We start from the raw sequence: 15567 nt of genomic DNA, 5'->3' as shown, positions 1-15567 counted from the left end.
AATCCTTTTGGATCCACTCGCCTTTAAAAGGACAAATAATTGACCTACTATAGGGATGTAGAATAGATGCAATAGATGCTGTTGAGTTCGCAGGGTAACAAAGCAAAATTCAAAATAGGTAAGGTCGTGCCGGAAGGACCACCTGAGTCAATTCGTCCTTGAACAGTGCTGCATTTTTTTCTAAATTCTTACAGAAACAAAAACTGATTCTCAATTGTGCCAAGAAATCGCAAGATACTATTTGACTCATCAGGAGAAAAAAACGAAGATTTATTTGAAGAACTCATCTCAGGGGCTCAGCAGGGTAGAGTAGTTTGGACTCTCGGGGGGGTAGGTGGGGGTGGTGGGATGCATTCATGCTTTCGTCGGTGAAGCAGCAGCGGTGAGGATCCTGGGGAATCTCCGTGGACAATCAGTGTGTGTGGCTTCACCCGAGTCTCTGGGTTGTGTGGTGAGAAGGGTGCTCGGAGTTGCTGAAGGGGAAAAAGACATATCAGGGACTTTTGAGACGCACCCTGTTAAATCTTAGGTGTGTGTATGTGTCTGTGCATAAAGTTGGTGTGTGTGCACCCTGATGTGCGCCTGAGTGCAAGTTTGACTGTGTATGTGTGTGTGTGTGTGTGTGTGTGTGCATGTGAGTTAGCTTTTCTTCAAGAGTTCAGGTTAAATAGCAGCTGACGTGTCTCGGGACAGACACAGGTACATCCAGTTCGTGTTTCTAACCGCTTCAAGTTTGCACGATGACATCAGACCACGATCCAGTTCAGGCTCATTTGAATTGCAGTCATTGTAGTCAGCACAAACCGATCTAAAAAAAGAGTCCAGAGCGTCGCTAGAAGGATGCAGCAGTCTCAGAGGAAGGGGTTGTGGCTGTGTGTCTGCGTCTGGGACTGACTGCGGGCTGCCGGTCGCGGAGACAGAGGGAGCAGGGGCTGGGGGAGGTTGGAGGGGAGGTCCAGGAGTCCAGCAGGAGGCTGTGTGAGAGAGGAGGGGAGGACGGGCTGCCGGTGGTGGAGAGGGAGAGGCAGCGACGGGCTGTAGGAGAGCATGTGAGGGGGCAGCGGGGAGGTGGAGGATGGTCTCATTTGGTTGAGGGTGAGGCGAGGCTGGTCGCAGTGGAAGGGGTTGGTGGGAGACGGAGCACTCAGACCTGAGGGGAAAAACAGGTTTTATTAGTTGAATAACATTTTAAATATTATATCAGTGACACTTTTGTAAGTTGTACTTCTTGAATGAACTGTTACCTAAGAGAAAGGGGTTGTTGTGCATTTTGCTAAGAGGGTTGGTGGGTATCAGAGCATCTAAGTTGACCAGCGAGGCCCCCGTAGGTCCCAGGAAGGTCTCTGGGGTACGACACACACGTGTCGGCGGTGCGCTGAGTGGAGGTGCGAGCCGGGACAGGTCGAACATCTCTGGGCTGTCAGACTCTCGTCCATTTACCAGAGGAGCAGCCCCAAATGCATCGGTTTTCGAATCCGCTGCAGAAAACGGGTCAGAGTCTGGTTTTATCCCAAACAGCTCTTCATCTGCATCAGGAGGAGAAAAGACAATGAAAATGATGTGGTACATTTTACGTTGTTAAATATTGCTACGATTCCTATTTCTGATATTTAGGGCGTTAGAATAATATTGTGATTGTTTATGACAAGTGATAGCATCTTAAAAGATTTGGCATGAGAATAAGAACAAGAAAAACATAGGGGGCCATAAGAGGTCAGCGGAGGCGCGGATTGACAAAATGATGTAATGGATGCAGTTGCCATAGAAGATAATCAAGAACATCATGTCAGTAATGGACTGAGCAAAGATGCAAGTTGGTTCACCTGCTGTGTGATGCTGCAATTCATATTTGATAAATCATCATTTAAGTTCCCCCGCATTGTGGATACATAGGTTTTCACAAGAAGGAATCAAACACAAGTCAGAACAAGACTAGATTCTGTGCAGACTAACTGGCCTAACTTGGATTATGGTAATAGTACTTATATGGTATAGTCTCATACGTGTTTGAAGTTCATCTTCTCTATTACTTCGAGATCACGGTGTCACTTTTTGGCCTTTGGGTCATTATTAGATAGTGAAAGTGGAAGGAGACAGGACATGAAGGGGAGAGAGGAGGGGAGTGATTTGCAGTAGCTGGTCCAACCGGCCGGGAGTTGAACTGGGCACCTGTTCAGTCTGCCTTTGAGGTATGCGCCCTAACCATTTGGTTCCTGGTTTGCGAAAAGCTCCTTCCCTCACATGCTGATGGAGAGACTTGTTTCCATGATTAGCATATGATTTCTACAAATATATACATCCCAAATAAAATTAAATATACACTGTCAAAATATCCTGTGGTTTACTTTCTGAAGGTGAATAAACCAAACCAGAGGCTATAGAACGGAGGACCAGACAGAGGCTGCTTTTTTAAGAAGCCTCTTTCCGGTCCTTCCATTGTTTTTTTCTAATACCTCAAACTAATCCTACCAACCACGCAAATGCATCAGATTACTTGAACCAGCCGGTTTAGTTAAGTGATGTAATTACTCATTTGAGTACCATCACTCTAAAATCTCATCTTACTTTAGGTTGCTTGATTAATTTCTTTCTTCCTTCCTCACGTCTTTTAGGTAAAGGACACAACTCTGCCTTGTCCTGTTCACTGTGTACAGGGTATCTACTAGTTATGACCTGGTCCACTGACTTATTTTATATTAATCATATATAGAGGTCTAAGGGTTCAAGTTATGCAGTTATTCATTAAAAAAACACAAAGTGGGGGTTCTCGCCCTATTTTCTTTGACTACATTAATGTTATCATTAAACAAAAACCTGTAGACATGTATTATAAGTCTTAAAAAAAGTTTTACCAAGGCTATTCTATTTTTCTACAGTGGTCCAGGGGCTCACGCTGTCTGCAAGAGACTTATAGCATCTGTAAGTCTGTGCTGTAAAATCAGAACAGTACTGACTGTTTTGTACTACAATACCTGTGGGACTAGAATGTTGAGGTGAGGTCACTTGAGGAACCTCCTCTTTAGGCTTCTCCTCTTCCTGCGCAGCAAACGGATCTGTCCCATCGACATCTGCACAGGAAAGTGAAAACTGATGCAAACAGTACAATCATAGGCTGAGGCCAGTGCTTCACGTTTTTGGACAAACATTGTCACGTCCAATCAGTGTGTCTGTTCACTTTGAGGAGATCTGGTCACGCGGATCAGTGTCCTGTACCTCCGTCTGTTGGGTTGTCCCATGCATGATTTACAGGACTGGAGGAGGTCGGCGCTTCTTCCCAGGGCTCCGTGCTTGGGTCTGCACATGGTTCCCAAGGATTGGATGCGTTGGATGAGGAGGGAGGGGCTTTCCAAGGGCTACCAATCACAGGAGTGCTGCAGTGAACTCCTGTGAGGACAAATAGATGAAAGACACCAAACCCAGTAACTACACAACCTCACAGAATTTGAGAAGACATACTGGGACGGTAGGCCTTGCGTCACATTGACCTGACGTGAGAGTGGATGTGTTGGTGTGTCTGCGATTAGCCACGCACCTACAGAGTCCCAGGGGTCTGAGTTGACATCATGGGCGGGCTGAGCTGAGTTCCAAGGGTCACTGGGGGGGGGCGGGTGCTCAGATGATGCGCCAAATATGTCCACCAGGTCCAACATGGCTGACTGCAGAGGAATCAATGTTACAGTGTTACATTCGAACACCTTCTTATGTGCTTCCAGTTTCGTGTGAATGAACAGCAGGACTCTTGATGCAAGCCAGAGGAAATTCATCCAATGAGAAGGGAGCTGTAACTTCATAGTACGACTGTGTAATAGATACATTAAAAACACTATTAAACCATATTTAGACATTGAGCCTTAAACACTTTCCTCAAGTGATGTAAATGCAAATTAATGAAGCAGAATTGCTAACGATTATGGACTGTTTTGATACTGACTAACATTGTTTCCCTGAAAACTGTTTCTTTCAGATTACAATGTTTTTTATGGCTTTATTGGCGTAAAGTTTTCATTTTCATATCATTTTCACAAAGAAGTTGATAACAAGAACAGTTAAACTAATCTTAAGTACGATAGAGTAGGCAAAGACTAAATAAGCTAAACTGAGCTACGCTAAGACAGGACGAGACCAGACAAGTTAACCTAAGCAAAGACAAGATAAGACAACACAAAACAAGAGAAGAATGTAATACAGCTATTGCAGATGTTTTGGTGCTTTATAAAATGTGTGTGTTGATTTGTTATCGGTGCACATGTTGGCACTGAGAATACATTCCGTAATGCAGTGAGAGTGAAAAGTGCCTGAGGTAAGTCAGAATCAGGGTCGTCATATCATGAATTTGTCAGGCAGCATCTGGAGGAGCCGAGCTTCCACAGCAGCAGACTGCAGTGCAGCATGTGGGGAGCAGTTGGTTCTAAACTACAGTAACTTGCACAGTGGGTGTCTTTGTAACAACACTGATCCTTCCTTTGTGTGAATACAGTTTGCACAGCATAAAAAGTAATGAACAATTTCACGCCGCAGCAGCTGTCATTGATGGATTATCATAGAGCCCGATCGATAGAGAAATTTGGGGGCTGATACTGATATTAGCAATTTAAATATCTGAGGACAAGATATCAACTGTTACATATATATATAAATACAAAATTGACAATTATTCCAAAAGATGTCCTTAGAGAAATGTAATTGAGGCCCGTTCATCCATCCATTATCTACAACGCTGATTATATTATTGTGCGAGAGCCTAAACAGGTCATCAGTGTATTTCAGGGGCAACATACAGAGACAAACAACCATTCACATTCACATTCACACCTACAGGCAATTTAAAGTCTCATAGCAACCTAACCACAATCCGCATGTCTTTGGACTGGATGGGGAGAGCCAGTGCACCCAGAGAAAACCCACTCATTGTTTAATTCTGTAAAATATATATCATATATATATATCATATTGGCAAACAGAATATTTATCAGCCAACCGTTAACTCATTCAGGCTGCAGAATACCATTATGTCTGTATTTGCCAACCATCAAATTGGTCGGACTCTATTTCAAATAAACATCATTGTCAATGTTATTATCATAACAAAACAGAATAAAACAAAATAAATCGGCATAAATCGGCGCTGACATCCAAGGAAACTACGGTGCAGGATCGAGCTTTTTAACACCATTTCCTGGGTCTGAAATTCAATGTGGAAGTTGGAAGTTAACAACATGGATCATCTCTCTTGGGTCTCAAGGTTATCTTGATCTTTGAATGCAGGAAGCTCTTCCACAGGTTACATGCTTGATTTGACTTTAACAGACGCTCACTCATAGTCTCATGAAGTCCAATCGTGGTCCAATATGCTCACACTCATATACAAATATTAAATATTTGCATAATCCCATGTTTTTTCAATGCAGGAGTTGATGTACAGTAAGTTAAATAACTAATTCATTTGTTAATTGATTCAAACACAAACTTATTATTATTTAAATTACAGGGTTTTTATAGGTCTTAAAACATGCACCCACTGAAAATTGCAGAGCTATGTATCTGACCTTGTGAATATGTCAGGTATTACAACACTTAGAGAAGCATGTTGGAGCTCTCTTGTATAATTTCCCCCCCTGAGCCTAATGTCCATGTTATTTTTATGTGGCATCTGAGAATAACGATAATGATAATATGACAAATTACAAGCCGTGGGGACATGAACGCAAGATGACCTGTGATCCTGAATGGCTTGTCGACAGGCCAAGGAGGGAGGGAGCTGGTGTGCTCAGAGATAAGGAGTGCAGGCTTTCAGGGAAATGTCACGCTGACCTCAAGGTTAGACAAGACAAAGTCATTATCATTCAGCAGGCACCCCCCCCCATCCCTCTCACCCCTTTCCCTCTCAAACCCTCCCTCATTATGCTGATCCATGTTTTCCCTACCTATCAGGACACACCATAAACTCCACGTCATTCTCTAAATTCCTGCCAACAGCCACCTACAAATGCCCCCACCCACTTCACCATGCAAATATGAATACTGTACAGCATGCACACGCACATAAACTCACAAACACACACACACATTTATAAACTCACCTCCTGAGTCCCTGAGTGGCTCTCTCTCCGGCTCTCATCCAATGCCTTCTGTAACAGAGACTCGTCTCCTTGGCGACAGCGCTGCTCCTGCAGGGGCGGCATCGTGACATCCTCAACATTAACGCGACGCCAATGAGCGTGGAAGTACACACACACACACACACACACGCACACACACACACACACACACACAGACACACACACACACACACACACACACACACACACACACAGACACACGCTGTTGTTAGTGAAACAGTGTTTGGCTTAGTCCACCCGAATGAAGGCGGCACCAGTGCTGCTGAAATATTTAGTGGACGAAGAGCATCGGACAGTTTAGATAAGCAGAGGGAAAATCTTCCAAAACTACAAAAACTGGATTATTAATGAGGCTGGTGGGAGATACAGCCGAGGTCCTGGGAAGGAGAAGGAGGAGAGGCGGCCAATGAGGGTTGTAGGGAAGGAAAAAGTTTAGTTAAGGGTCGGAGCCATATGATGAAATACAGAGACGCACAACTCGAGTTTTAAAAACGTTAACAAAGAGCTGTATTGAGTGAGGTATTTCTGTGTAGCTGCTCATGCTCCTTTTGGCTAAGCCTCAGAGCAATCTGTAGTTGTATGTATTCATCATCGTCTCTGCGGTAACAGGGGAAGGAGGGGCAAGCTGAGTTTGTCACAGAATTTTGATAACTGGAATATTCAAGAGGCAATGAGACATGTGTGGCTCAAAGCAGAGGTCGGTGTGTGTGTGTGTAAGTGTGTGTGTGTGTGTGTGTGTGTGTGTGTGAAGCCCAGGTGTTACTCATGTTGTGGGGACCTACATCGGTTTTCACAGTCAAGTTATGGAGACTTGACTTCCTTATGGGAACAATAAGCAAATCCTAAAAATGTCCTTTGAAGTCATGGACACACATGTCTGTGTGTGTGTGTGTGTGGGCATGGCTATCTATAGTTATGAGGGCCAAGTTATACCATCATTGTGAGGACATTTTAACATTGTGAGGCCATTTTGGCTGGTCCTCACATTAAATCTTTTTGAGGGTTAAGACTTGGTTTTAGGGTTTGAATTAGGTTAGGGTTAGGCATTTAGTTGTGATGGTTAAGGTTAGGGTAAGGGGCTAGGGAATGCATTATGTCAGTTAGTGTCCTCACAACTATAACGACACCAAGAGTGTATGTGTGTGTGTAGCTAAGGGGAGGGTGCTGGCAATCACACATTATCATAATATGTGTGTGTGTGTGTGTGCTGTTCTACCTTCTGACTCTCCTCCCTGCTCATGGCTAAGGCGAGCTGGAGCTGCAGCTCCTCCTCCCCGCTGGTCTGAGGCCGGGCCTGCTCCAGGTCTGAGGCGGCGCGAGGGGACGACGACGAGGCTGCAGAGAGTTTGAGGAAGGAGTGAGAGAGAGAGTGAGAGAGAGAGTGAGAGTGCAGAGGTTTGTGTGGCTGATTTGAAAATTTTCAGTCGCACGCTGCAGTATTGATAATCCAACGGGGGCTGGACTACAGTGCAAATTGGATTTCATTAGGGATGCGGTGTGAATACAAGTGTTAATTTTAAACTCTTAATCCATTTACTCACAAATTTCAAACACACTATATTTAAAGAACTCACAGTTAAAGGAGGACGGAGAGCCTCTGGAGCGGCTGAACTCCTCGCCGTACAGCACAGCCATGCTGGGCTGGCTCGTTCGCCTACCGGGGTGATAAGACGGGGGGATGCCTCCGTACACACCACCGCCTCCTCCGCTGCCCCCCCCAGCCATTCGCTCCTTGGTCTTCAGGGCTTGACTCCTCTCCTGGCGGAGCCGCTCCTCGTCCCGCAGGAGACACACCAGCTGGCGAGCCTTTTCCCTCACGTTAGCCCCCTGGTCTCTGCCGTCACGGTCCATGTACTGGAAGTCACGCAGTGTCTGAGCCCACACAAGCAATCAAAGCACATTTTGTAATCGACCGGAACTTTTCAAACAATGTACAGATCGAGTTGTGATAACGATGCAAGAGAATCTCAACAATCTGATCTGCAGGAGTGTAATGATATCGTTATTAGTTATTTGATATGAAATTAGTTTGTTAGTGATTTAGGTTGTTCTGAGTTCAACAGGTGGTTTCTGTCTCCTGTAGCGTAACGTTTCCTGATCATACTGTGTTCCTGTAAATATAGACCCAAGGAAGAGTAGTAGTTGCCAAGGTTACAGCTACTGATGTTCCAAACGAACATTATTCCTGAGGCGTTCAGATTACCAAGGTTCTCCTCCAGTTACAGGCGGTACCTGAATCGTGAATGCGTTCTCACGACACTGGTGAGCGACTCTCTCTGATCCTGTCTTCAGCAGGTAATCCAACAGAGTCAGGGCCTGTGAGCAAATACTGATTACCACACTGATGCTCTGTGCTACACACTCACCGACAGCTTTGAGTAGAGCTTTAGTAACGAGGAGGAAGAAACATAGATGTTACTAAATGAAACTACTGGTGGTGGTGGGAGGTCAGCTGGTCGGTCGAGCATTTAACAGTTGAAGCAGAACGAAAGTGACACAGGCAGAGATTATTTACTGATTAGAAATCACAGTTAAATCTCACTAGTTAAATTACTCTCTTCACTGAGGTCACCTTGTAGACATGTCTCCAGTTCTTGCCGCTGTCGTTGAGGCGTTTCCAGACCATGCCCATGACCTCAGCGAACGCCACCACATTGAAGGTCAAGTCCGCGATCTCGGACATGAGGGATGAGGATGGGCCCCATGGATCGTTGGAGGTGGCCTCGCGAACCTGCACGTCGCCAGCAGAGGAGGCAAACATAAATTTCTTCCCATATTTACATTACATGCAGATCGTTTTCTAACTCATCTTGAAAGATATGGGTTTTCTGCTATATTTATTCAAGAGCTTGGTCTTTGAGTGTGAGAGCAGGTCTTATTGATTTCACATTCAGCTTTTGTTATATTGTCTGTAAAAACCCTGGACTAGATTTGGTCTGCTTGAGTCGGTTAAAATTAAAACCCATAGAATGCCAGTTGTAGTGTGGAAAAAACCAGGCCTCTGTTGTGGGTGCATTAGCTTAATGCCAATGGGAAGCCTGTGAAGAGCCATGGCGGATGGGAGTGCATGACCCCATTTAAAAAAGGGGATCGGACAGGACTCTCAAAGAAGAAAAGTTGACACAGATGAAAAACATCAACAATAGCAGAGGAGAAATCTAAGAACAGATGTTACAAGGAGAGAAGCTAAAGCTAGAGCGCAGGAAATATGTCCAAGTTCCGAAATATCCAGGTGCAAGTGCAAATTTTGAGCACAAGCTGGGGCTGTTTGAGTGCAAGCATGCATCTGAACATGAAATCAATAAGTGCTGCTCTCAAACTGAGATACCACGCTTTCAAATGAAGATAGAAGAAAAAACCGAGAGAGTAACAGCAACATCAGCAGTATCCAAGACAAGAAGTAAAAGGTTACAGACAACTTGTCCTCAAAGTGTAACACATACAAACTAATGCACATCAATAGCATGTAAAGAGAACACTGCACAAAAATATTTGTAATACCTTGATCTCTGCTTCTGAATAGTTGTGCACAATGTTCTTCACCTGCCGGCGCAGGGCTGTGGTTGTCATGGCGATGGTGATGTGGAGGGAGAGAAAGTGAAGAGTAAATGCTCAACAGGTACTCGTGGAACAGGAGAGGCAGCTAATAAAGCCAAGAAGACCCCTCTTCCCTGTCAGGAGTTAAAAGGCACTCCTGCAGGAAACATAAAAAGGTAACATGTGAGGATAAATTGAATCTAATGATGCCTTTCTCTTTTAAGCTGGATCTGAGTCCCTATAAATTCCTAGTTGGACACCTTGGACCCTTCTAACACCAAAACAACTATGGATTTAATGAGTAATGCCGTTTTTTTAGAGCCCAAGCACTGCCTGGTGTGAGGACCATATCATATTATTATTATTATTATTAATATATATTTCCAGACCTCAATTTTACTAGCTGCCCATGAAGAGAGAGGACATATAGACTTAGTTTTGGTGAAAATACGAACAACAGCATATTGCAATGAAGCCGAGATACTGAGGGTTAACTGGTACATGTAAATAGTGCATTGCAGTGGTCCAGCCACGAGAAGACAAAGGGGTGAGTAAGCTTTCCTGGGTCAGGAGAAGAGATAATTTTACTCTGGCTTAATTTCCTTGGTGACAGTAACAAGATTCACTAAGGTTATTGACATGAGCTTCAACATTGTGTGATAGGGAGGTTTCTGGCTGTGGATTTGATATTGCTTGCCAGTGGATAAACAAACGGTTGTAGTTTGTCTGTTAGGTGGTCAGGGCCAAATATAATTAGTGCACTCTTTTCTGAGTTTGGTTGAAAGCTACAAGACATAGGCTCATGTAACAGGCCTATCTTTTATTTGATTAAGGCTATATTTGTTTACATTTTGCGAAACTGGCTCCATTAAAGGTTTGCCATTCTCAGCTTTTCACAGATTAAAATAGTCAACCTGCCCATAATGAAGAAAATCTAATAACATCAAGCTGCTCTTGTAAACATACCTTTTCTTTGTTTTTCTCATTATTCTTTGCTTTTCACATTAACATGAATTCAACGAGCCATATTATCAGTGACTGATGACAGCGACTTAGTGGTTCTTCACAATCTGTGCCCCCTCGGAAGGAAGTAGGTCAGATAAAAGCTCTGGCACTCAGGTGTCTCATGAAGCTTCTTGATGGCTTATTTTATTCAGGCCAACACAGACACAGACACACACACACACACACACTTGCAACCCATTTCTCGCTGCCAAATTCAGATTTCAGAGAGGACACGAGGGAATCGATCATTAAGACATCCTGTGATATTTCTCTCTCTGCCTGCGACTATAACCGTTCACAGACATGGAGCTTAATTAACCCCTGAAACCAAAGCTGAACGAGGGTGACCTCACTTAACTAAACCTCTTCTCATCAGGCATCGGCTCAGTTTAACAATCAGACTGTCAAAGGCATTGATCAAACCAGCCATTACTCTGTGGGCTTGTTGATATTTGGTGGAAGATTAATTATGTTCCATTTCTTTAGATTTTCTTCAACTGTATGCTTCAAAGCAGCGACTACAGCTTGCAAAACCAGTAAACACCCACTCCTACATTGTAAAAAAGTCATACCTGTGCTTACTTACATTACATAAGTGTTCTTATTTCTCACTGTCCAGTTGATTCTACTTATATGATTTTTTTAATATATATGAAAGAATTACTTTGCTTAAAACAGGCATTAAACTACATTCACTTGAGTAAACTGGACTGGAGCTCAGCAGTGCACATGTGCAGTAGAGCAGTCAGGAACCATCTTGCATCATTAGTGGAGCGTGTTGGAGGTAGACGTTGGTTAAGTTGTGTTCTAACACCTCATAGATGTTTCTGGGCACGAGGACGTAGATTTCAGTTATTTTAGTTTATATTTGTTAGGGTCGGTGAAGTAGCTGCATTAAAGGTTGTGTTTTGATACCGCGAGTGAAGCTGTGTGCACAGTTAGTGAAAAGCAGAATAGGTGTGTATAGCAAAAACATTTGTTTCGACAATGAGCGATTCTCACAGGACCACTAATAAAAGCAATCATTTCAGTTAGTTTGAATGAAATGATTGGCTGGCGTACCTGTCCGTCACTAACCGACCTGCCTGCCTGCACTCTGCCTGTGCTCTCACCGCACATGACCGCAGTCTTCAGCAGGAGCGACTTAAACACGGCTGAAGCAGAGACAATAGTCAGAAGTTAGTCGGCTTCTAGCAGTTGTCAGTCAGTTCATTTATTTTGGAGGCGTAGCTTTGATGGGGTGGGATGTATCGGTTGCTTTTTTTGAAGTGTCGCCTGCTCTAGCTCGTGCTTCCAGGATTACCAACCCTAGCTTTAAGACTAATAGCTATTTACTTAGAGTTTTCAAGGCAGTCCTTTTACAAGATGTTTTTTAAGTATGATCGACTGACACTCCGACAGATTTTACAGTGTAAACAGGAATATTAATGGCAGTCACTGCATGCAGCTCCAGCTCATGAGCCCCAAGGTCAGCTAGATCCTTGAGCTTGTGTCCAGCAGACCTGATCACAAACCCATCCACTGCGTTTGGCTCAGAATATAACAACCTTATTAATGGGCTATTACTGCTATGATCCTTCCTATAACTACACCTAATTAGTCTTTCTGTGCACTGCTGCTTCAAAGCAGCTGAGAGAGGATGTCACGGTGGAACAAGTCACAGGATGCCTCGACCTGCGGAAACGCTGACATCAGCAGAGGCGCAGAGGACCTGAGACACACACACAGCTGGGACACGGACAGAACCTCAGACAGGGACACAAGTCACATAGTCTTTGTGCATATGCAAGAGAGACAGAGAGGGGGAGACAGAGATATAGTGAAGGACGTACAGAAGAAAGTGATGCTCAGCAACCTTAAGCAGTATCACCTTTCTGCACAATCATCTTCAGCTCGGACACAGAAACACAAAGGTTATTGAAGGCTGGTGCGGTCTACTATGTGAGCTGTTTGAAACTATTGTCTCTGGAGCCGACCCCCACACCACAACTGATTATTCACACTGTGGGAGTAATATAAACTCTGTTTGTTTATGACAACTCTCATACAGACAGAGGGGAGTCAGGAATCCTGAGGTAATGGCAGCAGCTTAAAATGTGTGTGGAGGACAGATTGATGAGTGGCAACTTCAATCCAATGACGGATAATGAATAGAAATAGACTAGATGAACAGATGAACCATCCTCAATCAGCATGCTAATATATTTCCCCCAGTAATATCATCGAAACTTACATCTTTAAAATAGAGTTTTGAATGATGTTTTTATTGATTAGAGTTTAATTTGAGTAGTTTTTTTTTCTTTCAAAATTCCCAAAGTTCCCGAGCTTAACTTCCAATGGAAAGTTTCCGCCCCTTTGCAACCCTAGTCTGGGCCAAGCATGCGCTACCTTTCCACCAATCTCATTCTTCTGGTCCTGTCTGCTGCACAAACTCTCATCCTCCTCCATCCGCCCTGACAGGAATATAACCAGTGAAGGCCACATCCCATCAGATAGAGACAACACTAAATGTTACCTTGATCACTATTTGAAGTGCCTATAGGCTACTAAGAATAGTCCAGATGTCTGAGACAACAACAAACACGTTTGAATCCAGAGACACTTACACGTGTTCTTGTGATCCTGACGTACAACATTTATCAAGATGTTTTATGTTTGTGCCCTGTAAAAACGAAAACTTGAAATTGCGTGGCTTACTATGATTAAAAATAAAGTGGACAAACGGTATTTTTAATGGCTTTGTAAACTTAGCAAAGTATTTAACTCTATTACGTTTTATATGTTAAGTTGCCCTCAATACTAGGTGGCTATAAAACGTATCCAAAGTTTTGATCAGAGTAAAAGACAAGCCAGCTAAAACAGGGGTCTACAAAACAAATCTGCAGGTTTCTTTTTTATGAGGAAGAACAGTCTTTAATAAGTGGCTTCTGATCCACAGCCTGTTAATACAAATGGACGACATGTCAGCTCCCAAAAGTGATTTTAGGTAGTTCTTGTCACACTGACGGTCGCTTAAGTGTTCATTTCTTGCCGGTAAGTTTGTTTTTATTAGTTATTTGATGTTATAAAAATGGGGTGAAACGTCATTATTGACAGCTGAAATTGACGCACAATTGTTTGAACATGTTTATCTGAGGGACCTTGATAATGCAGTGTCGCCTCCATCCACCGACTGCACAGAGTCTGCCTCCAAATGCACAAGATGGCAGCGTTCGTTTACATCCAGGATATTTTGGCTTCATGTCCAGATAGTGGGAGGAAGTGACTAACTCTATGGACTCAGCGCTGTGCAAGTGTTCAATAAGACTAGAAATTTGCTAGATAATTACAGCCCATTGCTATGGCGGCAGAGACGTCTCACACAAATGCATTTTGGAAAAACACGAACGCAAAAGCCACAACACAAACGCAAAAGCAACAAAAAGGAAACAGAACCATGACGGAAGTTGACAATGAAATGTTTTCATGTTTGTGAAAACCTTGAAAAAATCTGTGAGCATCATGACATGCTTGTCTATTCGAGGTGTGTTCTTGCTTTTCGGTTGCTCCAAACACCTGTACAGCAAAAAGTATCTCTGATGCTCATTTCAGTGTCAACATCCGATGTCACTCCCTTCCATTCCACTGTGTCTGTGTTTCTGCTGTGTGTACTTGTGCTGTGGCTCTTGTAGTTGTGTTGTAACATTCGATTTGCATTGTTCTTTAATTTGTCCTCAATGGACTTGCGTGAGACGTGTCTGCCACCGTATATTTACCATTCACATTTAAAATTGAATTTGGTTTGTGGTGACTGACCAATCTTCATGTCCACATGTGCGTTTTACCGGTAAGAATTGTTAGTATTTAGATCTCAAAATTTAAACAAAGGATGATTAGTTGATACCATGATAATATTCTTTAAAACTCTAGTGCAGTAAGTTGCCTTGAAATGTAGAGTTTCCTAACCTGTTCATTGTTGCAGAGTTTGCATGTGAAGGTCTCACAACAGCACAGATAGCCAGAGACTGGTGGTGGTGGAAGTCATCTGGGGACAAACTGTGGGGCTGACCAACACAACAACCCCTCACACACAATGACAGCCCCCACTGGGATTTAACTGGGACATGATTTGGTCATTTCTTCTGATAACAAGCTGTAAACTTCCCCTTCAAATGAAACCAATTCAAATTAATTCCCTCTGAGACCTGGAGTCAGACTCTGAATCTGTTTTTATTAGAGCTGCACAAAGCTAATTCTGTTCCAGCTGCATTTTAAGTTGAGCCACTTGAACCTTTGTTGCGCTAATAGATTCAAGTTTCCTTACATAAACCGGCCTCATGCGTCAAATCCCTCCAACGCGTACGTCATCCCGTCAGTCACGTTTGCAGATGCGCATGCGTGCTAAGGAAGCAGGTGTACGGTACATTCCAGGTGGTGATGGAGAGGAGAGATGCGCCCACGGTGGATCTGCATAATGTATAACCCCCCCAGCCTCCATCCCGCACATCCACCTCTTCCTGCTGCGGTGGATCCTCTGTGCGGGGGTCTCCTCCATGTGCGGCACATTCCTGCGCAAGGCCACCGGCTGCTGGAGCCTCTAAAATGTAGGTCGGCAACATGTCTACATACACACCGCAGCTCACATGTGCAACAACGCAGAGGTGGTGTTGGCTGGAACAACTACAAGTGCAGTAACATGCAGGTTCTCACCTTGTCCATTGCTCATCATCGCCTCTCCGCTGTCCTCCTCCTCCTCCTCCTCTTCTCCAAGTCCTCGGCGTCGGTATTATCCCCTGCGCTGGGATCTGCTAAGCAGGGCAACCACGATGATCCAACCCGCACCACTGAGCGGTCAACGTGGGAGCAGATCCGAGCACTGGGGGGGGGGGGGGGTTAGAGATCCCTGGATGAGGGGGTGTCCGCGCCT

The 15567-nt window shown here is 44.0% G+C and overlaps 1 protein-coding gene across 1 annotated transcript; it reads right to left on the bottom strand.

Moving 5' to 3' along the window:
* Positions 1-851: 851 nt before the first annotated feature.
* epn3b (epsin 3b) lies at positions 852-15366 on the bottom strand. The gene is made up of 12 exons (XM_053419244.1): positions 15351-15366; positions 9621-9676; positions 8692-8850; positions 8352-8435; positions 7694-7991; positions 7336-7454; positions 6081-6167; positions 3533-3656; positions 3214-3384; positions 2973-3068; positions 1245-1526; positions 852-1150 (listed from the first exon to the last, which is right to left on the bottom strand). The coding sequence occupies exons 1-12, from the start codon at positions 15364-15366 to the stop codon at positions 852-854; spliced, it is 1791 nt and encodes a 596-aa protein (XP_053275219.1).
* Positions 15367-15567: the final 201 nt, after the last annotated feature.

Source organism: Pleuronectes platessa, chromosome 3 (assembly GCF_947347685.1).
Source record: "Pleuronectes platessa chromosome 3, fPlePla1.1, whole genome shotgun sequence".
In the NCBI taxonomy this organism is placed as follows: Eukaryota; Metazoa; Chordata; class Actinopteri; order Pleuronectiformes; family Pleuronectidae; genus Pleuronectes; species Pleuronectes platessa.
Note: the sequence above shows the minus strand (reverse complement) of the source record. Positions and strands in the feature narration are given on the sequence as shown.